This window comes from Letharia columbiana, assembly GCF_014066305.1.
Source record: "Letharia columbiana isolate WasteWater2 chromosome Unknown Sc0000020_s0, whole genome shotgun sequence".
Lineage (NCBI taxonomy): Eukaryota > Fungi > Ascomycota > Lecanoromycetes > Lecanorales > Parmeliaceae > Letharia > Letharia columbiana.
Genome location: NW_023501061.1, coordinates 577,686 through 602,445, shown reverse-complemented (window position 1 = coordinate 602,445; position 24,760 = coordinate 577,686). Strand labels below are relative to the sequence as shown.

Below are 24,760 nucleotides of genomic sequence, written 5' to 3'. Positions count from 1 at the left end.
AGACGACGTTAGAAAGATATGAATCTATGTTCCATCTCTCCGTGATCTCGCTATGCAGTGGTATCTTTACTAAACGGTCTCAAACTTGACCCACCCATTCAAAAGCGTGCCTGCCATATCTACATTTGACATTCCCGTGCCGGACTCTACCTATCAAACACTAGCCCTCCTTGGCGCCATCGTCCTCCTCAAGTTCCTCTTCTCCTCCGTCTCCTCCATACTTCCCGGCAAGATCCCCCTCTCCCTCAGCCCGCCCAAAAACTCTTTTCCGTAGTCATACCCGACCTTGTAAATCTCGTCAAACTTGCCGAAATCCAGCGTCCCGTATGGATCAATCGGTGGTCTCATATACAAGCACCCTGGTGTCGTTTTTGCCCTCTCCAATGCATCCACAGAGGAGACGTAGGCCAGTCGCGCTTGGATTTCGGAGAGGGTTGGCGGGTTGGGGTAGCTCGAGAAAGGGTTCCAGCGATTCAAGAGCGCCCAGGCGCCGGAGAGGGAGTCGCCGAATGCTTGAGGAAGGTTATCATCGAGAGAGCCGACGTCGATGGCGAAGATGACGTCTGCGCCCAGAGATTTCATGTGGGCGACTGTGAGATTGTCGACGTAGCCGCCATCAAGTAGCATGCTTCCTTCATCGCAGAGTGGAGGTATGAGGCCAGCAAGAGACATCGAAGCCCTCACATACCTCCAGACATAGCCTGAGTCGTGGAACTCAGCTCGAGATTTAGAGATATTGGTAGTATTGCAGTAGAAATCAAGCCAAAAATCTTCCATTTGGGAGTTCCCAAACGCCTTGAAGATGCCGCGGTTGAACTCATGGCCGGTGGTGTAGGATGCAGAGGGGTATGTAAGGTCGAGGGCGAAGCGCCACATGCTACCCATGCGGCCTGCAAATTTCTTTGCTCGACCGTACATAGGGACTACATCCGCGTCACGAGCGTAGAGAGCGCCAATAAAGGCACCGATAGATGTGCCGCCGATGATGTCAATGGGGATGCCGGCTTCTTCGAGGGCGCGGATCACGCCGACCTGGGAGATGCCTCGAGCACCTCCACCGCCAAGGACTAGACCAACGGACTTGCCGCAGAGACGGCGTGCTAATCGATGAAAGTCTCCTTTGAACGGGGTCTCTGCAGAGTACAGGGGTGTTTGTCGAATTCGTCTTGAAGTGTACTTTTGTATCTCGGCTTGGAGGACTTGGACTCGCTGTTTAAGCTGGGTGCCAAACCGTTTGATCTGAGGCTGGACCGGCTGCGAGTTGGTCCGAAAAGCCATCTGGATATGATGATGACCTCCATTGATCCACAGGCGGTTTCGTAGCCACTTGCGTGTGAGGCCTTGAGGTGAGTATCGTTCGACATGCAGTAAGACCAACTCTTTCCTCGCAGTTGTCTTCATACCCAACAGGAATTTCTCGTACTCTCCTATGCTTGGGGAGCCTTCTGCAAGTCCAACCAAAAGAATGCAATCAGCCTGAGTGATGCACGTCTGCGTCCATGGAGAGTTGACGTTCGTATCGGCGATATACAAAAGCATACCGTAGCGCTCTTCCAGATCAGCCAGGTACTGCGAAAGCTTGAGCTTGCCCATTCTCGAGAAAGCATGTCTCCCTAGATGGTTCAGAATGGCAGCTTGGTTGAGGGAAGTCACGCCATTAGCAACTCCTATTTGACTCAAAGCGCTCAAGAGCCTGCTTCCAAATTCTACCACTGGAACACCAGCCGTAACTGGCAAGATTGCTGTGGTCCTAAGGTTCATGGTCGAAGTCGCATTTTGCTTTGAGCCAGCGTTGGTCTTGTCCTTGCTTTGCTCAAAAGGATCCTCGATCAAAGCTCTCATTCTCTGCGCAATGATCTTGGATATCTTGATCGTGATGCCCGGGTGCTCCAGAGCGAGGCTATTGAACAGACTTTTTGGGAATTTTGCCAGCTCAGTGTCACGAATAGCATGCAACGTAGCTGGCCGTGGAGATTCGGTCATGACTTCCAGCTCGCCCACACTTTCGCCTTGTCCATACTCTCCCACGACTCTCATGTCCCCATCGTCTCGCTCGAGAATTGCTCGGAGACGACCATTTAGCACAATGTAGATTGCGTCACTTTCATCCCCTTGATGGTGTATGACCTGACCTGCATTGACTTGCACCCACTCCAAAGCAAAGTCGATATGTAGAATGAGACGTGGAAGTAAGCTAGTCAGGCGCTTTGCCATAGTCAACAGTACAATTGGATGCTTCTCCACCATAAGCTCCAGAGATGCCCTCGGGAGAAAGCCGACATAGACATCGGTCTTCGCTCTGACATCAACAAAGGATCTGTACGAAGATATCGTGCCAACATATCCTGCGAGGCCGCCGGGCTTGATCAGAAACAAACTCTTCCGCGACTGCCCTCTTTTCTGGGCCGCTTTTGTATGTGGAGAGTTTGTTGCGACTCTTTTCAGCGGAGACAAGCTCTGTCCCATAGACCGTGTCGTCGCCGAGCGATCATCCACATCTTTCTCACTTCCTGGAATACTGACATCCAGGAAGCCATCAATGACATAGTAAAGACCAGGGTTCCTCTCTCCTTGTTCTACGAGAACGGCATCTTTTGGAAAGTACACAATCTCCAGATCGTCCCGAAGTTCGCTTGTAAGGCTCCGAGCATTCGAAGGACTGCTGTTGCCAAACGTAGAATAGACCGATTCCGAATCGCCATCGCCAGAGCCCTCGTATGGGTCGATGAAGCCGAAGGCATTGTTGGTGAATGTTGCTTTCTGCCGTTGCGCATCGTAGGAAACCATGCGCGGCGACTGTTCGACGGAGTCTATCGGCTTTTTGACTACGTTTGCATTTGTGAGGCCAATGGCTTTCATGATGCATTCGAGGATTGATTGCCTGAAAAGGTCGTCCTCGTCCAAAGACTTCTGCCCGTGCACGTGTAAGCCGTTCAGGTTAGGCGCAGGCACAAAAGGGGGGTTCTCCATCTGGCTCAGCGGACTGATTATTTCTTGAAACCCTAGTCCCAACGGAGACGCCGGCTTGCTTGTGTGCATTCGAGGCAACGTCTCGGGGCGGGTGCGAGACACTTGTATGTTGGTAAGTAGATCTCCTGCGCTGATACTTGAGCGGTGGCCATGGCCCTTCCAGTGGCTAGAGGGCCCGGTGTGAGGTTCGCCGTGATTGGCCGAGAATTTTGCTTGCTGGGCTATCTCTCTTCTCAGGCTGCTGCTCGAACGACGTTTCTTAACAGCCCCTGGATTATGCAGAGCGATGCCCTTCATAAAGTCCTCAGCCGAGTCTAGACGTTCCTTTTCTTGTGTGAACTTGTGCTTCAGTCTCTCCAACGCCACCCCACGAAGATGGTTCGGTAGATCGTAGGTCGTATACCTATTCATATGCCTCTCTGTTCGCAGGACCTCAGAGGTCAGACCAAGATACGAATGCGCAGTGGCAAGCGTAACACGTTGGAGTCTGGTCAGGATGACTTGGACGATGTGTGCAGTAGCTTTGGGGTAGACCCTAGTAAGACGATGAAAGGCGGTAGCTGGGATGATGGCGATGGTGGTATCTATAGTCGCTCTCGCGACGATATCAGGATGCACAGATTTGCCATTCTCAGATCTACGGGTAGCTCCCCGTTTACCACGATCTCTGTTCCGATCATGATCTGTCCGGTGCGGATTTTGTTGGTCTGATGTGGAATTCAGAGAAAGTGGTGGAATAGCAGGCAAATGATCATTGGCAGGTGCTGTCGATGAAGCCCGACTTCTCGGATCCGTATACGCCGTCATCCGTGGGTTCTCTTCACCCAACCAAGCCGGAGTATTCGGACCAGACTCAGTCGTTGCACCGAAGGGGAAGCCAGTACTCGAAGCACTCGACACAGGCCTAGCATCTCGATCATCGTCATGGCGGAGCTTGACATCTTCCGTAAACAGCGACAAGACCGAGAACAGTGATGACATCGGCGCTCCATTCTTGACCTCCGTAAGCAGCTGGTATCCCTGATGTTCTCCATCCGAATGTTCCCCCTCATCCTCATACCTCTCTGTTCCCTCATTCCAGAAGCCACCATTTGCGGCATTCTCATCCCGACTTGACTTGACGAATATTTGTACCATGCCATCAACCACCATACAAAAGCCCTTCTCTTCTTCCAAAAGTAGTGTTTCCCCAGCAATGAGCTTCCTCGTTTGCATCGTTCGGGTAAGTTCGTGGAAGACAGAGCGTTCGACTGCATCTCCTGTCAGCCAAGCTCGTATTGGGAGCCGTTTCTCTGGCTGCCTACTCACGATACCCAAACACCTTTATAGCACTCAGAAACTCGTCCAGATAATTTGCAAGACCTGGCTTCGAGTCTCCGTCTTGTGTATCTGGGAATAGATCGATCTGAGGCTCTTTGCGCTGAGGTTCGGGAGGTAGTCGCGCATACATGTTCAGAAATCGGTATCTCACGATCCATGAGACGAGAGACGCAAAGGCCAAGACGATGAGCATTCTGAGGGCAATTAGCTTGCTTCAAGGCCATTGTTCACTCGTGGTCTATACGTACAGGGTAGTGAAGTTCATCGTGAACGTCAAGCTGGTCGAGAATAACGCGAACAGCACCGTAGGCAAGGTAATTGTGGTGAACGTGATGATCCAAATCAGCATTCCGGGAACTCCTTTGGCCATGGCGAGCAAAGCATAGCCAAGTAAGCCCAGCCATGAGGAGGATTGAAGGGTATTTTGAGCAGTGACAGGGGGGGCCGGTGCAGAAGCTTGGGCAGAAGCAATGGCTGACGAGGTGCTAAGGAGGGAGGTGAGGCTGGTGGAGAGGGCAGAGGGGAAAGAATCCATGGCTATTGAAGCCCCTCTTATGGTATAGTCTCATGACAGCTAGCCTCCACTTTCCGATAGCGGATTAGATGTTTGCGGCAAATTTGTGATCCAAAGAATGACTTGCATTGTTGGCGTGGGAGCCATTGAGGGAAAGAGAAGGAAGAGCACCTCTCACCTATCAAGTCAGCATGTGAAGTGCATAGGGCTGAAATGTCTTGGCGTCGAAAGCGGTCCGAGCGAGCGAGGGTCACATTTGGTGATTTTCAGCATCTTTGTTCAGGCATCAGTATATTGCGGACAGCCCAAGATACAGGTCCGAGATTGTACTTACACTGCTTCTTGGTTGTTGGCGGTTCGTACAGAAGGATGCTGATTGGTAACAGCAGAAGCAGGCCCAGAAGCGCCAACACCCTGAAGTACTCCGTCATTCCCATGATGCCTACAATCCTTCATCTAGCCTCAGGGCCGACTTCAATTGCTACCAAGGTTTGCAAAAACCACAGACGCTCACAAACACTAGCGAAAACCACCCCAGTGCGTTGTAGGAGCTCGGGCAGGAGACGAAGCGTTGTCCGAGCTTGATTGTCTCTGATGAGACGTGGCAAGGCGTTGAGCAGTGGTAGGAGTACGATCTAGACCCTCGGAGCCAGATTGTCTCTGAATCGAGCAAGCGAAATCTTGAACCGAAGGCCGAGCGCTGGTGGCGGACCCTTCAGTCTGACCATTGTGACTCTCCGAACCTGTCGTTCTTGGCTGTGATGGCACAGGCTTCACCATGTTCAATGGCAGAACAATAATGCGGCCTTTGCGCGCGGCCTTCATGCGATAGCGACCCTCCTTGGACTGATACTTGTACTCCTTCTTATCCCCTTGCTTTGAAGCCATGCCTGGTGCAGGAGAAGAGGTGCCCATCTTTTGCTGGTACCTGAAAAGCTTCGATGAGGTGATATCCATGCCGTCCACCTTGCCAATACCCGGGGGCTCAATCCGAATCTGTAGACCCAGTGGATGAAAGTAGTCATTATTCCACCGATGCTCAAACACTTTCATTGCTCCGCCTTTATATGCTAGGAGGAAGTTCTCATGCTGTCTGGATTTCATCATTTTATGACCAGCAATGTGACCTGACTCGACGTTAACAACATCGAACGAAATCTGTTCTTACCCGGAGACTGACCTACGATGGCTCCAAAAAGAAGGCTAACACCATGGGTGCAGGCTACGACAGTCACCCATTGCCCCACGCTCAGCTCTGCAAAAGCCTTCAGCTCGCGCATGAACAACTTCCATTGCGACTTAGTGACTCCTTGCTCAGCCAAGATCTGTGGGAAACCGAAGCCCCATGTGATGAGGCTGATGCGTGATGGTATCTGCAAGCCTCTGCTGAGACCAGATGGTCGAGCAGGCAAAGACGGATGTGGAAGAAGGCTTTCATCAAGGGTCATCTCGGCGGCGGAGGCATCAGCGTTGGCAGTGAGCACTGGTGGTAGATTAGCAGGAGCCGGGTCCATCTGAGTAGCTGTTGCGGGGTTAAGGCCCTCCTGCATGCCGCTGCTGTTTGGGTAGAAGTAGCCCACAGGCGCATCTCGGTCCCGGAATGGGTTGTCAAGCGGGGTATTCCTAGTAGAGGGTGGTGGTCTCGAAGAGTTGCTAGATTCTGGTTCCTGGACGCCCATTTCTTGGGTAGAAAATGGGTCGAGGCTGGAAGTGTTTGGTTCAATGTTGGCGTGATTTGGATTAAGAGCAGCCCTCTTTTCAGAAGTATCAACTGAGACCATTGCATTAGGCGACATGGGGTGTGAAGATGAGAGAAGTCTCCTAGGGCAAAGCGTTTATAGGAAAGCTATTGAGAGGTAAGAATATGGACGGTCTATGCCTTGTGAAAATGAATGAAAAGAGGAGTGAGACCTGATCGAAGATCATTTGACGATAGAGAAGGAGCGCTGGAATACGCTCCGAGAGTGACTCATAGTGGGACTATCAAGTGGCTCAGTGGGGAAAGAGCATTGGACGTATCCGGTTCAATTCTCGCAGTCTCGATTGGCATATCTTGGGCGGTTGCGTAGTGGGCAGTGAGTGGTGCTCGAGGTTCTAGTCGCGCTGTGATGGGATTTTGAAAGCCAATATACGAACGGTTCTCACGAATAAACCTCAACGAGACATCTGCAAATCCCAGCTACGTGAAGCAACGGTAAAGCGCAACGCTCACGATGTGCTAATGCTATAGGTTTGCCCCCATTTCAATAGTTCGAAGCAGATACAAAATCTCTCTCAATTCTCAAAAGGTTTACGACGATGATCTGACGCTATTCAGGGCGAATTTTCCGGAGGAAGCGAGTCAGAAGGAAGATTGTGCTGGAAGGGAGGATAGATAGCGTGGGTCTCAATCACACGCTTGAGGCACTTGGAAGGTGGCATCCCCATCTTTAGTTACCTTCTTAATATTCGGCTTTTTACAAACAAGGAAGATTCCGGTGCATCATGGGCTACTTGCCTTGCTTCGAGCATCGATCGTCAATTACGGTGTGTGGTACTGGGCAATATGCCCAATCCTAAGTCTCAGCTCGGCTTCTTCTGTCAATAGATGATTATGTTCTGCGGCTGCTTGCCCTCGCGTTTCTCTAATGACCTCCCTGGCGGAGCTAGCAAGCCCTTATCTCGGCTTCATGAACAATGCGGTATAGCCATAGACATCTGTTGTGTTCTTATTAACTCACGCACGCATTGAACAAGTGCTTCTAGATACGCCTCGCCACTCGCATGCCAACGTGATCTCATGTACAGCAGTCTGTAAAGTTGACACAACGACCAATGGGGACTTCCCAGCATCTGTCTACAAGCTCCCACCCAACAAGACCCTTTAGCTCAGTGTCTCCGGCGTCTTTTGTGTGTCCTTTTCGCTGCAATTTCCTGTCCAAGGAAAGTCCCTATCTCTGGATTGAGACTGTCCGCCCAGTCTTGGATTCCGATACCATCTGAGTCGGTCGCCTCAAAGTCGTTGCAGTGATCTACCAACAATCTGAGTATTGGTCTAAAGATATATTTCCACTGCTCCATGGAGTACAGAGCCACGTGAAAGACTGTACTGTAAAGCTTTTTAAAATGTTTGAACCACCACCAATCGTCGATGTTGTGATCAACAGGCTGGAATGGATCTGCTCCATGCTCGAGCATGAGCGTAAAAAGCTTCCCGATGTGAAGCTGATAAGGGGGAGATGCCATATATCTGCCCAATACCAGTATCGCGAATGACCATGGTGTATGTGATTTAAAATTCTCCATTGGATCAGCGTCATTCTCGAGCAATACTTCGCAGGAATGAAATGTGTTCACGCCTGGATTATATCTGTTCAAGGATAGAGCATCAAAAGCGTAAAAGAGTAGAGGTCGACCATGAGCTTTCTCAATTATGCCTTTTCCATTCTTCCTAATCTGCTGGTGAACGTAGAGGGCAAGATCATAACTGACAGCCAGACTTAATAGATCCGTGTTCCAGTCTGGGCGAGCTTTGTGGATTCGCCATCCGTAGTGAGAGTTGGTCCAGTCTGGATAGGAAAGGGAGAGGACCCGATCCAGCTCCTCAACATAGGGAATCTGAGAAGATCCAATACTAAATTGGGCAGCTCTCGCGGCAAAAAAAAACCCGCAAACGCGTAGGTCCCTAACCTCATCACGAGACTGCGCTTCCATAGAAATATTATGAGATTCCACGTACTCTGGATAGACTTTCACAAGGCGCAAGTTCATAGCCATAAGAGCAACGGCTGGGTTTCTCAGAAGTTTGCTGTCTACCTCGTCAAGCGTTCTCTCAAAGAGCTGGCTTCCAGTGACGTACTCTTTCACAGTCCGGTGTAGAAAAGCCACTCTAGCGCCCGGAAGGTCTTCAGCATCCTCGATTTCGATAAGGCCTCGGCATCTGCGTTGCAACCGACGTCTCACCTGCGCACACTGATGATGTGGGAGGCCAGCATCGTCGGTGGTAAAGCCTGTTTCAAGATACGCTTTACACGAGATTGCGCTCATAGGGTCCTGGATAGCAGCACTAAACTTGAGTAAAGTGTCCGCACGGGCTGATGAATTCAAGTGACTCGATTTTTGGATAAGGCTGAGAAAGTTGACTGTGTCGTGCCGATATCTCTGGTCTATTTTGTCGATGACACTTGCGTATAGCTGTTCGAGACCCTCTGGCAGATCCGCTAGCGATTCGTAGAGATCGTGAGATTCGTTCTCTTCCTCTATGGCCACAACGAGCTGAGAGACTACAATAGTAACCCAGACGAAGACACCTTCAGCTTTTTTGACGACTCGGTCAACAAGCTTCTGATCATATTTTGCTGTTGTCCCATCTCGCTGTTGGGCCATCAAGTCCCAAGCTCGTCTCAATTTTGTGGTAACGTAGGTTGAGATGTCATGTTTTGTGAAATGATGAATTGCAAAGGTGGGCTCGTTTGAGAGACGAAGTTCTATCTCCATTTCGACACGGCTAGCGATGCAAGCTCTCACCGAAAGCTTCTTGTTGGACGAGGACCTGACCCAATCTGTCAAGGAGTCCAGTTGCTCCCGGTGATCTCCTTGGCACTCATCGAAACCATCAATGAATAAACATACCCTCAGTGTTTCTTTGCACTCTGCGACAACTTTTTGGAGTATTGTCATCAATACATAGTCTGATAAGGCAGCTTTGGAAGTGGGGTTCCGACATAGATGTGGCTTGAGCAGTTCGCAGAGCCGGAAAAGGGTACCTTGATTCTTCTTGTGTAAGCCGATGAGAAGTTGATAGACGATGGCGTGCAACAGGCCTCCAAAGCTCTTCTCCTGTGACTCGCCTAGCTCATGAAAGAAATAGTGAACAAGAATCATCGCATCTGGCTTTCCGGAGAAGAGGTGCATGGTCTGCTCGCTTTCCATCAAATACCTCATCAGTGTTGACTTGCCTGCCCCTGGTTTTCCAGAAATCCAGAATATGGGATCTTCGCTGCGTAGCCATTTACTGAAACCAGGCCTCGAGTTCTGGGTATCCCAGATCCATTGGAAGCTCTCTTGATGAGCTTGAGAGATAGAATATCGACGAGAATTTCGACCATGAGGCTCAAGGGTTTGCAACAGCACTGAAACTTCTTTAGCTTCGGAACGCAGCCAATGGCGCGTCGATAGCATACTTACATTCGTATTCATCCTCTTTCACCCTGTTGCCTTTAGACAGAAGTCAGTATCAGTTCAAAGACATATCGGAAGCGGATTTCCAGATATATGCTAGAATGGACGGACCATAAAGGCATGACATGATGGCCTAAGCTCTAAGTAGATCGAGTCTATGTTGAAGAGCGTCATCTTCGAGATTGGAGACTGGGGATTTGGCGTTACTGCCTGTGGAAGAGGTCGGGTTTGATGTTTCTTCCTGCTTTCTGTCCATGGTGGGATGGGTTTTCTCACCTAGCTGGGAAGCCCTTTCGCATAGCTCAAGCTACCATACGAAGATTTGGAGGAATTCCGAAGTCCCTACCATTTAAATCGACGTAAGTCCCAACCTGCACACCATGATTTTCACTTCCAAACATAGAATGTGACTGCATCATGGACTCGTAAACTGGCAAAATCTAATACGGTAAGATACTATCGAAAGACTTTGAGAGAAGAGAACGCCAAAGGCAGTGCTCCTATCATCTGTCACAAAAGCCTGCTTGATGGCTGAATCTGCAAGAAGGAGAGCCGCATATGACAGTGTTCAAGGACCATGCTGTCGGTGGCAAGCAATTAAGAAGGCGGGTGTTCACATAGGTCTCCTGACAATGCAAAGACGCATGGAGCCCGAAGCAGGCTTTGAATTTCTCTGGGGCCCACCAATCCGAGTATTGACGTAGTGTCTGCGCCTTAGAGATTGACCATGCTTTGGTGCTTCCCTCGGCAAGCTACAGAAGGCGGCCTGGAAAAGCTTTCGCTTGCACCAACGTCGATGAATCCTGTTTGAAGGTACTCTGTCGGCGAAGAAAGATGTTTGTAAGGTGGGGCGATGTCATTAACCTCCAGATAGGGTCATCATGGAATGCATGTTTGCGGGCAGTCTCTGCACGGATGTATCACCTGGCAATATGTATCCCTGTCATCATGCGGCTACCCGGCTCCAGAGCCTTCTGTCGGTGCTGCACTGTTGGCAATGAGCACATAATGTACACTTGAGCCCCCAGAGTATCTTGAGGTTCCTATTTTCACCGCTTCTAAGACTGAGAAGTAGCTTGTTGCTGTTCAGCTCGGCACCGAAAAGATGTCAAATTTAGATTCAGACCGAACGGGATTCGCAACCCTTTGCAGTCCTAAGGACGCTCTCGTAGAGTGAGTTTCTCTATAATATTCTCTTTTTGCTGGCTTAGAGAGCGCTTATCCCTCTGCTTGTCTGGACCTTCCAAATCCTGAAATCTGGCTGACGCAATACTAGCATTGTGTTTGTACATGGCCTGAGGGGGGATAGGAAAGAGACGTGGACGGAAGGAACGACATTATGGCCCGAAAGCTTACTGCCAGAGAAAATCCCACAAGCTCGGATCCTGACTTTCGGTTACGACGCCGACATCTACCATTTCTGGTCAATGCCCGCCTCGGCCAACACCATCAAGAACCATGCAGATAGCCTGACGGCCGGCCTCATCGGCCTCAGACACGAGGAGGAACAAACAGCTGCACGCCCGATCATATTCGTGGCCCACAGCCTCGGTGGCCTAGTCTGCGCAGCGGTAGGTCATCCTTCCCAAGATCTGAGGCATTGATGGCCAAGACGAAGCAGGCTCTATCAAACGCGGAAGACTGCCTACAACAACCCCACACAAAGTCTATATCAGACTGTACAAGGCGCATCGCCTTTCTTGGAACACCTCATCAAGGTTCAAACAAAGCACAGTGGGCCGAATCAGGAAAGAATTTTCTCTCTCTCTTTTCGAGGAAAACCACTGGAGGCGTCCTCAAGGAATTGGAGCAGGGTTCCGATACGCTGGTGAAGCTTGGGGTTGCATTTCCAACATGGCTCTCCCATCGTGCGGGAAAGCCGAAGACTAAGGTCGAGATCGTTTGTTTCTTTGAAGAGCTCAGCTCAAGCGTTGGCGGCACATCTATTGGCAAGGTACATCCACTTCGATCCGCAACGATCTAAGATAGAGAGACTCATCCAGCGTAGATCGTACCTGAAGAATCAGCCAGGTTGCTAGACTATCCGACACTCTCAATACACGCCGACCATTGCGGCATGTGCAAGTTCAGGGACGAAAAAGATGGGAACTATCGGACCGTAGCCGAGGTTCTGGCGAGGTGGGCAAAGGAATTGAAGGAAGAGACCAAAGAGGAAGAGACTGAAACCGTTGGTCCAACTTCATCCCTCCAGGAGACCGAGACTGAATCTGATTCTAGTCTGGAGGAATCGTCTCGAACAGCAAATTCGGAGACAACAACCAAGGGCAACAGTTTGGAGTCTACGAGTCGAAAGGCTCAACGAACTTTGCCAGCGGTGGAACCTGGGTAATTTACCCTTGCGACAAAGGAATTGCTATACTGACACAATCATCCTAGAACCAGGGTTCGTCCTAAGTGAGAATCTTCCATGGGAAGTGACTCTGGAGAACAGGCAAAGTCAACGAGCGCTTCGCGATGGAGACGAACCTGCATGCATCCGGACAGCCGCAGCTTGAAGGATTTCTAGATGGAGTCTGATCAACTACTACTGTTTCCGATGGACTGATGATGCCACGCCATTAACTCGTACCTTGCCAAAGAATGTTCATGAATAATTTATGTAGCAAGACTTTCAGCACCCCCGATATCTTTTTTGCCAAGATTTGCCAAGAGTTGCCAAGAGTTGCCAAGAGTCCTGCCTGCACCGCCCTGCGCGTGTCAGCTTCCTTCATGCTTGGTCATTGCGAGCTTGGTAAGGACTCGCCTTGTTCCCATAAAGCCTGTGCTTGATGCATCCGTCGTACTGAGGCTTCTTCCTTATAATTGCCGCTGTCATCTATCTGTTTGGCGTTCATCTTCGCGTCTCTACTGCTCCTCGTTGCCTTCCTCTACAGCTCTTAACCGCCCTCGCGTTCGCACTGAGGATGTCGTCAAGCGAGGATGTGCTCGAAGGTTTCGCGTCTCTTCCTACGGGACCAGTGCCATACAAAGCATTTTTAAGCGACCTCTCGGAAACGAGTCCAGCTTTACGGACTTTTCAGTCATTGTCGTTGGGGCCAGAACCGAGTCTTGACAGGTCCATTGCAATATCGAAATTTTCTCTTTTGTTGAGCACTCTGAGAGTCCCTGGCCCTTGCGATTTGCTCCATGGGAATTCGCCTCTCGGCTCTGGGGCCCAATTCGCCGTAGTAAAGCAAGAAGTCAACGGACTCGCCGACTCGAAAACCCCGGCCGCAGCTTTGAATAACAGTGTAGAAATCGCTGCCATCAAAACACCAAAATTTATTCTTGATGGCCAAACAAAGCTGGATATCTCAAGCCCTGAAGTGAGCCGGCAAGTCCGCAATATGATAATCGAGATCACCGCACTCTGTCATCCAAGACTACGGGCCCACCGAAACATTGTTGACCTCCTAGGATGGGGCACGAATGCTGAGACTTGGCATGAAGTTCCTTTCCTGGCGTTGGAATTGGCGAACAATACACTAGCTGCCTTTCTTCGCGAGTCAAGATCTTACCCCGTCGCGCTCAGGCATCACATATCCCTTGATATTGGTTGCGGACTGGATGCTGTGCACGAGATAGAGCTCATTCATGGAGATCTTAAACCCGAGAACGTGCTAATGTTCTACAAAGCTGGGTGCTGGGTGGCTAAACTTGCTGACTTTGGTGGTGGTGCCGATGCAGGTCAAGATGGTATCTTTGAAGGTAGAGGAACCGTCGGTTGGAGAGCTCCTGAGTTCCAGCAGTTTTCCGACCATGGAAAACCCCTTGACCGATCCCTTCTAGACAGAATTGATAGTTATTCTTATGGTTTGATGCTTTGGAGCTTGTTCCTAAGAGAGAGTGGTTCGCCTCCTTGTACTGAAAGTGTCGATGCGGAGATCGTTGCGCTTTCAGAATTAGAGAGTGACCCTTCATTTTTGCCTGTGTCCCTACACTTGGCACTAAAGACATCGTTCTCTTTGTTGCTGAAGCAGAGCCCACGAACAAGGGCCGGAAGAGTGGGGCATTTGCTGGACGATGGTAGCCGGGTATACTCTGAGTGGTATGAATTTACCCTATTTCCTTGCCAACAAAATATTTGACGGTTCAACCTCAGGGTGGGACTCCAAGGTTCCAGGAGTGGCGCCTCTTTCCCGGATGATGTGGCTGATGACTTGACTGAAGGGTATGATATTCGGTATGACTGGGAGGTTCCGGAGATCAGCATGCACAATGCGAAAGCCATCCGATCAGCGTTTTCAAGAAATGCGCCTCTGAGCGCAGAGATACTATGTGCTCTATTTATGAAGTATACGGGGCCCGAGCGTCGCTTTCATCAGGAGGACGGCCAGATCAGGGATCTTATACTCGACCTCCTCTACGCTGGTGCCCAAAAAGGTAGCCAGCCTTTACGAGCACTAATTTATGTTGTCCATGAGCACTTCCAGATTTTACCTAGAGCTGATGTAACCAAGGTAAAGCTCCTTTGGATGTCTGAGGCTGTAGCAGGTGGGGCTTTCTTTCTTCGAAACGCGCTCCAGCACTTGGACAGTAGCCTCCTAGAAACATCCATCCGAAGGTTCCACGATTACGGAGGGTATAATCAATTCTACGCAGCATTGAATCGAGAAACCATATCACACATCCTTGGGCACACTTCACTAGAGAATGTGGTGAATCTCAATAGACAGGCGCCACTTAATGCACGGGGCGACAAGCTTCTGCACATCCTGTCTTCTGTCACTGCATCTGAAGGACTTAAAGAAATCCTCAAGCTTATAGATCCGCGAGAGGTGAATGCATTAAACGACTGCGGGGAGACAGCTTTGTATCGTGCATGCATGGCAGGAGAGACTTCAAATGTCCTACTGTTGCTTTCCCAGGATGCCGATCCTTCGATCATACCCTCACATCGTGGCCCGACCTGCTTGCACTGGCTATTTCATTTCAATCCTCCAGACATTGACACTATCGCGAGAGAGCTTATCAGTCACGGAGCCCCCATCGACTCAAGTTCCGAGCAGAAGGTCCCAACGCTCCATTACCCCTTCACTTTGCCTGTGGGGACTCCGCTCCATTGGGCGGTTGAAATGTCGGCAGCGGAAGCCACCCAATCTCTTCTTCGCCAAGGAGCAATTTCATCGTTTCGTGATGGCAGTGATCCGTACGCTTACGACGAGAATGTTCGGCATCTAGATATGTCACTTCCTCCAGACTGGGTCCGTTATTCAGCACCCAAAAATACTACCCTAGGCTTCAGTGCAATTGATGTGGCAGTGAAGAACCGAGATCCCGAGATTCTAGATATGCTTCTTTCCAATGATTCCAGTGTTGATCCAAATGATACCGACGAAGAAGGGTATAGCGCCTTGCACCGCTTGGACGCAGGCGAGTGGCGATATACAATCCATGGAAGCGCTGTATGGTGCCCATTATTTCAAGGGCCCACAGCAGCCCGGGCAGACTCGTTGAGAAAAACTGTGGATGTCCTTCTCCAACATGGCTTTCAGCTCGATAAGTTGACGAAACCAAAAACATCCACGACAAGCGGGCTCGGTTTTTCCGATCAGACCGCACTCATGGTTGCCGTGGCCAAACGGAACACCGAAACCATCAAAACGCTCCTTGATGCTGGAGCCGATGTCAATGTTGCGAGTACTGAAGGGGAGACCGCTCTGCTGTCGTTCACAGACGACTACTTGTATGATGAAGCACAGCAGTCCAAGGTTGTGTCGCTGCTGCTTGGCGCGAATGCGAACCTTCACGCACGTGACAGTCGGCATAACACGCCTTTCCTGCGAGCAGCATCGATTGGCCTGCTCGGAGTAGCCACAGCATTGCTCAACCATGGCGCCGACTTAAGAGATCGTAAAAAGAACACAACTTCCAATCACTATGGATTGACAGCTTTCGCCCTTCTAGCTAGGTGTCCCTTGCAACGACCCCCGGAGCACGACGAATGGTTTCTATCACAGCTGACTTTGCATATCTTGCCACGCCTAGCTCAGCCCGAGGGTTTAGAAATACGCAACGAGCTCCTGGAGCAAGCGGACCTTGATGGGGGAACACTGCTTCATTATACAGCAAAGGAAGGGCTCGTTCGAAGCTGCGCAATTCTAGTTGAAGCTAAAGTTAACGTTAATGGCCTTCGTCGACGTGAGAAGTTTAGACGTGGAGGGACAGTCATTAGCTATCGCACCCCATTGGACGAGTCGCTAAAAAGTGAAACATATCGCCGATCCTGGCCTTAAGAAAAAAACAAAAATATGTAGATATATGATTGGGCAATAACAGGCTAAGAGCTTTTGACATGAAGATAGCCAAAGCCCCAGCCTAGAAACATGACGACATGACGGAAAAATATAAGGTGGGTGAGGAGAACAATGATATGGCAAGAACAATTGAATAAACCCACTACGAGTGCATAAAATCATACTCCATCCTCTATGCATATCATAATAAAGAAACGGCGATCAAAGCACCAACGCTATGGCCAATGGACCAACCAGTCTAACCGGGTCCATTCTCTGAGCAAGGCAAGTCACATCTTCTCCAAAAATTCAACTTATAATGCTATTAGCGTACTAGACTATTTCAAATAGCAATGTGCTAACAGTGGGCCACAGAACGCGCAGAATCAATGAAGGTCTATAGTGACATCGCGAACCTTCTCAAGGGTGCTGGGGGTGTGCAGTCGAAACATCTCATTGCAAAGGCATTCATCGCCCCTCAACAGCAAGGCTCGACGGGTCAAGGGAAACCGCAAAGTCCGACCCATGAAACGGCGTGAGGTTCTCCTTTCAATGACGAGCTCGAGAACGATAGTGACAAGAGGTGTGCCACAGCGACTTTGGATAAACTTTGTACGAGTAATCTAACGCTACGTCTCCACTTATTCATACAATCTTCATAGCAATTTCAGCATTGAAGAAACGCAGAATATCCTCGAGACCCCTTTCTTCCTGTCCTACCTGTAACATCAACAACACGAAATGAATCAGTCGTTTTCCAGGTCTGACGTGAAGCAAAGACATCCTTGCCACTAAGGACGTGCTATCCCTGCGTGTATGTGACCCCAAAACGGACGCCGGGAACAGCCTTCAGGATTGGCATCTTCCAGGTCGAATGTTGTCCGTGAGATGAGTGGTACTTATATACTCATGGGTAACCATTGTATCCACGAAGGTAGGACACCCATCAACGAGATGCGACAAAAGCCGCGCTTCGCCTTTACAACAACGGTGACTTTCTAGCTCCAAGAGATGCTGGTAGCATAGACGCGTTTAAGCGATGAGATTCTGCAGGAGAAATTCCTCAAGACGAAGTATGATCTAGGAAGCTTCAGACTATGTACCGACACCGTTAATGCTCCACTAAATCTACACAACCTTGTTCGCGATTGATTTTCGGCAGCGTTCTGAAGCATTCCCCCCCCGCTTCCGTCTTCTGGGGCTTTGAATTATCTATTCTGCATCAATTTGCCTTGACTCCATTACCGGAGATGAAAACGACCAAGACTGTCGGCGTACCTATGCTCGAAAAAAGTGTTATCAAACAATAGAGCAAGTTTCGGCAAGAGAAAGGACACGAGAGTGAACAACGGCACAGAACTTACGTAGCGCCTGATACGAAAACCTCGACGGTCTTCGCATTGGTGAAGCTTGAGACCGCTACGATGAGAAACGCCGAGGCGACCACGATTACCGCCATCCGAAGTGCAATGCTGGCAAGCGCATTGAGAACGACAATAGGCACTAAGAGGAGGACGACGACGACAGACGCGATTAGTGATCGTGTCAGCCGTTGTAGTACCGAGTCGGAGAACAGGGATATATTGGGATCACGAGAGACGTCGCACTGAGGCTGGATGGCGGATGGATTTTTAGTAATGGATCGTATCACAATGATTATCTTCAATTGGGTAGCTTGGGGCGCCACTGACCTTCCTGAAAACCCTATACAATGTGCGCATGAATCCCTCAAGTAGCGGTGTGAGACGGGCCAAGGCGGCATCCTGGGGTGAGAGTATCGTCATCAAGTCCTTGGGCTGGAGGAGGTAGGCAGTCTCTTCCCGAGCCAGACTGGATGTGTTCTCGACCCAATTCTGAATGTTCACGACGTCCTTCTTCCGTGGATTATCGAAAGCGAGAATCCTGCGGTTTCTTTCTAGTATGGCATCTGCATAAAACGGAACGGACATCCGGTTCAGAACAAATATGTGCATTCGGTCTTATTTGGCAGGGGACAAGGAAACTCACCATAGCTGGCCAGGGCGACCTCGAGTTTCATGAGTATCTCTTTTCTTTCCGGGTTCTTATCCCGGCGTCTGTTACCCAAGAACAACTCCCGAGTCTCCTCGTGGTCGATGCGATCAAGTTGGCTTTCAAGTAACGATAGTTCATCTTGCTTGAGCAGGAGCAATCGAGCGCGTATTCGAAGGAAGCGCCGGCAGACGTGAAAGGATGTGTGCGACGCAATGAGAGCTGCGAACCGAGGATACCCAGGTCGGAAGGCTTCGACTGCCACCACCAACCAAATGAGCGAGCGAGACACAATATCTGCTCCGAGATTGTTCAAAGGACGTACTTTGTTTTTATTTAAATTATCGAGTTTACGAGAAGAGTCCCTTCGATAGAAGTTTTCGAAGAGTCTTCGAAGAGTCTTTAAAGAGTTAGAGAGATTTTAGAGAATCTTCTCTTAAGTGTAGTAGATAAAATAATATATACTGGGGCGGGCCCAGTAGGAAAAGCTGCCGAGTACTGGTTTTTAACTATATTTAATTCTTAGAGACCCTCTAAAACCCCTTAAACTCTTCAAGAAGCTCTTTAAGAGCTCTTCGAGGGCTTATATTAAAGAGGCTATCAAAGTAAGCTCAAAATTTAATTATTTTAATAATATTTAATGAATTTCAAGCTTACTTTAACAGCCCCTTCGATATAAACTCTCAAAAAGTCTTTAAAGAGCTTCGAAGGATTTAAGGGATTTTAAGTGGTCTAATCCTAAGAATCGAGAAAGAGATATTATATTTTACTGAGAATCGAGAGAGACGTTATAATTTATTTGATATACTTAGAGAAAGACTCTCTGAAACACCCCTAACCCTCCGAGGGCTCTTCGAGAACTCTTCGAGGGCTTTTATCGAAGGGGCTCTTCTCATAAGCTCGATAATTTAAATAAAAATCTTAGTTTTTAGTATTTCTTTACGAATACTTTATTAAACTTCGTCTTCGCTACTTTATTTAAAAGCGTGTAATTAACTCTATAACTCTATAAATTTATTTTATTATTATTTATTACGTAACGTTAAAGAAATTAAATAGAATAAATTAATAAAGTTAATATTCGAGGTTTAGTCTTATAATACTTTCTCTTTTAAACGTACTCGTATTTAGATCGGAAATAAAGAAATAAGATATATTTTAGACTAGAAATCGTAAAATCCGAGGATCTGATTAATCACTAGCCTCTTAGCGTAGAAGCCATTTGGGATTTCAAGTCTTAAGTATTAAGAAAGCAAGCTTTTTAATAATATCTCTCTCGATTTTTGAATTTAAATCCTTTATAATCCCTTAAACTCTTCGAAGCTCTTTAAGAATTCTTCGAGGGCTTTTATTAAAAAGGCTATTAAAGTAAGCTCGAAATTTAATTATTTCAATAAACTTTAATTAATTTCGAGTTTACTCTAACAGCTTCTTCGATAGAGACCCTTAAAAAACCCTTAAAGAGCCCTTAAAGGGTTAGAGGGGTCTTAGAGGATCTCCCTAAGAATCAAACATAGTCAAAAACCAGTCTTCGACAAGCTTTCCACTACCCGGAAGCCCGCGCCCCAGCCCATACCTATCTACAAGAGTGCCAAGTGGGCCACTCATACCCCTACTCGCCACCACACGGGGGTGTGTGTGTGTGTGTGATTCCTATATCGGAGGGGCGCCCCTCTAGCCATATAGGCAAGAGTAAGACCGTTTTTCCCCACTCGGCCTTTCGACTATATCCGATTTTTATATATAATATACTATCTAGAGTAATTTATACGTTTAATATATATAAAGATATAAAAAAAAGAGAAAAGAAGAAATAGTATTAATTAAAGAGTTATCTTCGAGCTATATCTTTTTAATTCTATCTTATCTCGCTTTTATCGAAGTCTCTTATTTATATTATTTATTCTATTATCTTTTTTAAAGTAATTATCTTTATACTTTATAACTATTATAATATCGAATAATAGCGCTTATAGAATATATTCTCTTTTAAAGAATTATTATCGTATTATAATTATACTTTAATTACTATAGTTATTAGATTAATTATCTATATCTTTTATATTCTTAAATCCTACGCCTAAATAGAGTTATTATATTACTTCTCTATTTATAATATTTAATCTAATACTTAAATAATTTCTATCTTATAAATAAGCTTCTAAAAATTTATTCTAAAGATATCTTCTACGTCGGCTTCTCTAAGTATATTATTATTATATTATATAATAAATATTAAATATATTCTCTCTTATATATCGATAATTATTATTTATAATATCGCTTTAAAATAATAGATTATATATTTACTCGAAGATAAGATAATTAATTTCGCTAGAGAGTCTTTCGTAAGAGAATTTATACTTATATTTATTATAAGAATATATTATCTCTTTAGATTCTTATCTTATATAAAGATTATAGCTTTAAAGCGAAAATATTTAGATTTAATTATTTATTATAAATTATCTAACTTCTCTAATAAAGCGATATAATTATTATTATACTTCTTTAAAAGAGTATTTTATAAATCTTTAATAATATTATAGTTAATCTCGATCTCATCTTCTCGACTATATTTAGAGCTATAGATAATTATCTTTAAATATAATAACGTTAATATATTCTATATTATATATAAAATATAATATTTTTATATCTTTTTAAATACTCTAATCGCGATAGTTATTATTAAAAGTAAGAAGATATTATAGAATATTATAGATAAGATTAAGAATAATAAGATCTAACTTAATCGATTAGAGATTATATTTAGAGTTTATTAATATAAATAAAGATTTAAGAGCTAGAGATTAAATATAATTTATATTAAAAAGAAGATAAAAACTTTAAGATTATATATAGTCTCTTATTATAAAACGTAACTATCGATTATTTTATTAATAAAATAATTATTTCTCTAATAATCGTTTATAATAAAAATATTCTATATATATAATTTCTCTATTAATCTTATAAGTAGATATATTTGTTAGAATTTCAGGTATGTGATGTGTAGAACGGACGGATTGATTCTCTAAAACCTCTCCGGGGCCAGGTCCTAAATACAGTACAAAATCAGGTGGCTGGAAAACATGGTGGCTGGGATGCGCGGAGGCCAAAAACATGGTGGCTGGGATGCGCGGGGGCCACATTTCAACACTCCCCTGCAGCCACGCTCCCAGTCCACCCAACAAGAAATGAAGCTATACACAACTCCCAACAACAGGCCATTCCAGCCTCAACAACAGGCCATTCCAGCCTCAACAACAATAGGCCATTCCAGCCTTATTAATAGGCTATTCCAGCCTCAACAACAATAGGCCATTCTAGCCTCACCAACAGGCCATTCCAGCCTTCGACAACAATAGGCTATTCTAGCCTCACTAATAGGCCATTTCAGCCTTCGACAATAATAGGTTATTCCAGCCTTATCAATAGGCTATTCCAGCCGTAATAATAACAGACTATTTCAGCTATAACAATAGACTATTTTAGCCGTAATAATAGATTATTCTAGTCGTAATAATAGATTATTTCAGCCGTAATAATAATAGACTATTTTAGTCGTAATAATAATAGACTATTTTAGTCGTAATAATAATAGTAATAATAATAGGCTATTCTAGTCTTAATAAAAAATAGGCTATTTCAGCCGTAATAATAATAAACTATTCTAGCCTTAATAATAATAGACTATTTTAGTCTTTATAACAATAGGCTATTTCAGCCTTAATAATAATAATAATAGGCTATTCTAGTCTAGAACGAATAGACTATCGTAGTCTAAGTCTTCTTTAACTCGATACGCTTTCGCTTAATATTAATCTATAATTAATATTATTTCGAGGTTAAATTAGAACGTTTAATTTAATACATCGATTTATATAGCCTCTTATACGTCTTATATAAGAGCTTATTAGTCTTTTCTCTAATAGTCGTTTCTTTAATAGCCGCAGCCGCAAATGTCGCTTTCTCTTCTTTCTTCGGAAATTTTAATTTTTCTTCTTTTCTCTCCTCTTTTAGAAGTATATTATAAGCCTTTTCTATAGTTATATTCGATATAACGTTCTAGATCTTAATTAAGTATTAGAGATATTCGAAGAGCGATATAGAGAGATAAAGAATAGTCTACTTATTAGAGGTAAGAATAATATTTATAGCGATAATTCGTTCTTCGAGTAGCTTAATATAGATAAGATATTCGAATATCGTTTTAAAGCTAATATACTTTAAAGTATAGAATTCTTTAATAAATTATATAAATTCGCCGTCGTCTATAGATCGATAGAGTGTAATTAATCGAGATAGTATTAGAAAATCATAGTTAAATTTATTAATAATAAGTCGTTATTTAATAGAACTACTAACGATAAATATTATAACGTCGATAGTCTCTATAGAGAATTCTTATTACTTAACTAGGGCTACTACGATTAGTAACTCGAAGAGAGTCTCTTAAGTATACTTCTATAGCTTCTATTTACGTAGTAGAATACGTATATCTATAAGCTATTCGAAATAGTTATTTTTATAAAGTTAGCGAATAGATAACTTAAATAATAGGTCGAGAATAGCGCGTTAAGATATAGTAATAGCGAGGTATAATAGTAGAATAAGGTATGGTAGTAGAATAAGGTACGGTAGTAGAATATGATAGCAGCGAGGTATAATAGCAGCGTTAGAACCGGGCTTATAACCTATTAGAATTTCAGGTATGTGATGTGTAGAACGGACGGATTGATTCTCTAAAACCTCTCCGGGGCCAGGTCCTAAATACAGTACAAAATCAGGTGGCTGGAAAACATGGTGGCTGGGATGCGCGGGGGCTACATTTCAACAATATTATAAACTACTTATTCGAGAGAATAAGATTAAGAGAATAAGATTATATTACTATAGATAAATACTAAATTCGTTATACTCTTTTATATTAAATCGAGATTTAGCTAATCTTCTCGAGTTTAAAAGCTCTCTCTCTTATTATTATTCTCGCGAAGAGAAATATCTTAGAGAGATAATAATATTAGTATTAAAAGAGCTTTATAGTCTATATCCGAGTCTATATAATATATATCTTATTTTATAGAATTAGAATCGAGATATTACTTTTATTCTACTATTCGAGACTATAATAGAATTATAAGATATCTACTTTTCTTTTTAAGATTCTCGAAAGCCTTATCTTCTATATCGTCTATTACTTTTAATATTATACTTATTCTATTAAATTTATATATTTATTATTCTATAAATTACGAGGTTATTATATTTAACTATTAAGTTAAGAAGACTTTTCGCTATAGCGCGTATCGAGTTTTCGAATATAAGAAAACCGATTAATTAATTAATATATTCTTAGCTTATTTAGAGATATAATAATTATCTTTAGACGAATTATAGAAGACGCTATATTTAACCTCTAATAGTAAGAATAATAACTTCTAATAATAATATTCTATTATTATTAAAAAGTGATAATAGATAAAGATATTTCTCGTAAGGGCTAACTTTTATAAGATTTCTAAAATTCTTAAGACGTCGTATTTAATACTTTTAATTAATATTATATTAAAAAATAGAAGATAAGTATAAAAAGAAAAGAAAACGATATTAATAATACTAATAAAATAGCCTATAAATAGAATAATTAAATATTATCTATTCGAGAATATTAAAACGTATAAATTAAACTCTAGTTTTATAACTTATTAAGAGTATACTTTTGCTTATAATATTTATTAATATCTTAACTATAAGTTATCTTTAATATTAAATTTCTTATTATAATATCTATATTTAATAAATTAAATTATAACTTTACTAAAGACTTTTAGCGTTTATATTCTTATTATAAATTTTATTATTTTTATTATAAGATTTAATTTAAATAAAATATTCTTAATATTAATTAATTAACTACTCTAAATAATCTATCTATCTTCTATATATAGAGAATATATTATAAAAATATAATTTTAAGTCTAATTATCTTCTCTATAGTTATACTTAAATAAATTAATTATTTAATATATATAAAGAAGATTTTTAAGAGCTAACTTCTTAATTTTTAGCTATATTATTACTAAGCTTATAGTTTTCTTTATCTTTATATAAAAGACTATAACGCTATAATAAGATATAAAAATAAATTACTTAAACTCGATATCTTAGACGTATATCTTTTAGAGTGCTTATTAATTATTATAAATTAGCTTTCTAATATATTATTTAATCGTCGAAAGTAAATAGAACTTATTTCCTTCGATATCTTTTTTCGATATTTATTTAACGAGCTTATCCGCTACTTCGTTCTCTAGAATATCTTTATAAGCCGCGATCTATCGTAGAGTAATAGATATATCTATCTCTTTAAACTTTACTAGCTTTTTTACTATTCTACTAAAAATATACTATTCTATTTATTCTCTAAAATCAGCTATTAATTATATCGCTATTTAATTATCTATTTAGATAATTAAACTCGAGAAAATAATACTAATAATTATTTTATATATTATATTAATTTTTTTAGCTCGCCTATATATAT

The 24,760-nt window shown here is 44.2% G+C and overlaps 6 protein-coding genes across 6 annotated transcripts; 2 read left to right on the top strand and 4 right to left on the bottom strand.

Annotated features, from left to right (window-relative positions):
- Nucleotides 1–153: 153 nt before the first annotated feature.
- Nucleotides 154–3,951, bottom strand: HO173_006768 (uncharacterized protein; the record flags this gene model as incomplete). Its single annotated transcript, XM_037308674.1, has 1 exon — nucleotides 154–3,951. The coding sequence occupies one exon, from the start codon at nucleotides 3,949–3,951 to the stop codon at nucleotides 154–156; it is 3,798 nt and encodes a 1,265-aa protein (XP_037164517.1).
- A 160-nt stretch (nucleotides 3,952–4,111) lies between these two features.
- Nucleotides 4,112–4,825, bottom strand: HO173_006767 (uncharacterized protein; the record flags this gene model as incomplete). Its single annotated transcript, XM_037308673.1, has 3 exons — nucleotides 4,112–4,220; nucleotides 4,275–4,484; nucleotides 4,539–4,825. The coding sequence occupies 3 exons, from the start codon at nucleotides 4,823–4,825 to the stop codon at nucleotides 4,112–4,114; spliced, it is 606 nt and encodes a 201-aa protein (XP_037164516.1).
- A 498-nt stretch (nucleotides 4,826–5,323) lies between these two features.
- Nucleotides 5,324–6,585, bottom strand: HO173_006766 (uncharacterized protein; the record flags this gene model as incomplete). Its single annotated transcript, XM_037308672.1, has 2 exons — nucleotides 5,324–5,931; nucleotides 5,985–6,585. The coding sequence occupies 2 exons, from the start codon at nucleotides 6,583–6,585 to the stop codon at nucleotides 5,324–5,326; spliced, it is 1,209 nt and encodes a 402-aa protein (XP_037164515.1).
- Nucleotides 6,586–7,672: 1,087 nt separating this feature from the next.
- On the bottom strand, nucleotides 7,673–10,091 carry HO173_006765 (uncharacterized protein; the record flags this gene model as incomplete). The annotated part of the gene is made up of 3 exons (XM_037308671.1): nucleotides 7,673–9,915; nucleotides 9,971–10,000; nucleotides 10,076–10,091. The coding sequence occupies 3 exons, from the start codon at nucleotides 10,089–10,091 to the stop codon at nucleotides 7,673–7,675; spliced, it is 2,289 nt and encodes a 762-aa protein (XP_037164514.1).
- A 978-nt stretch (nucleotides 10,092–11,069) lies between these two features.
- Nucleotides 11,070–12,502, top strand: HO173_006764 (uncharacterized protein; the record flags this gene model as incomplete). The annotated part of the gene is made up of 7 exons (XM_037308670.1): nucleotides 11,070–11,137; nucleotides 11,241–11,535; nucleotides 11,577–11,918; nucleotides 11,973–12,152; nucleotides 12,203–12,310; nucleotides 12,362–12,368; nucleotides 12,417–12,502. 7 exons carry the CDS (start codon nucleotides 11,070–11,072, stop codon nucleotides 12,500–12,502), a joined length of 1,086 nt encoding a protein of 361 aa, XP_037164513.1.
- A 386-nt stretch (nucleotides 12,503–12,888) lies between these two features.
- HO173_006763 (uncharacterized protein) lies at nucleotides 12,889–16,200 on the top strand (the record flags this gene model as incomplete). Its single annotated transcript, XM_037308669.1, has 2 exons — nucleotides 12,889–14,012; nucleotides 14,067–16,200. The coding sequence occupies 2 exons, from the start codon at nucleotides 12,889–12,891 to the stop codon at nucleotides 16,198–16,200; spliced, it is 3,258 nt and encodes a 1,085-aa protein (XP_037164512.1).
- Between the last annotated feature and the right edge of the window lie 8,560 nt (nucleotides 16,201–24,760).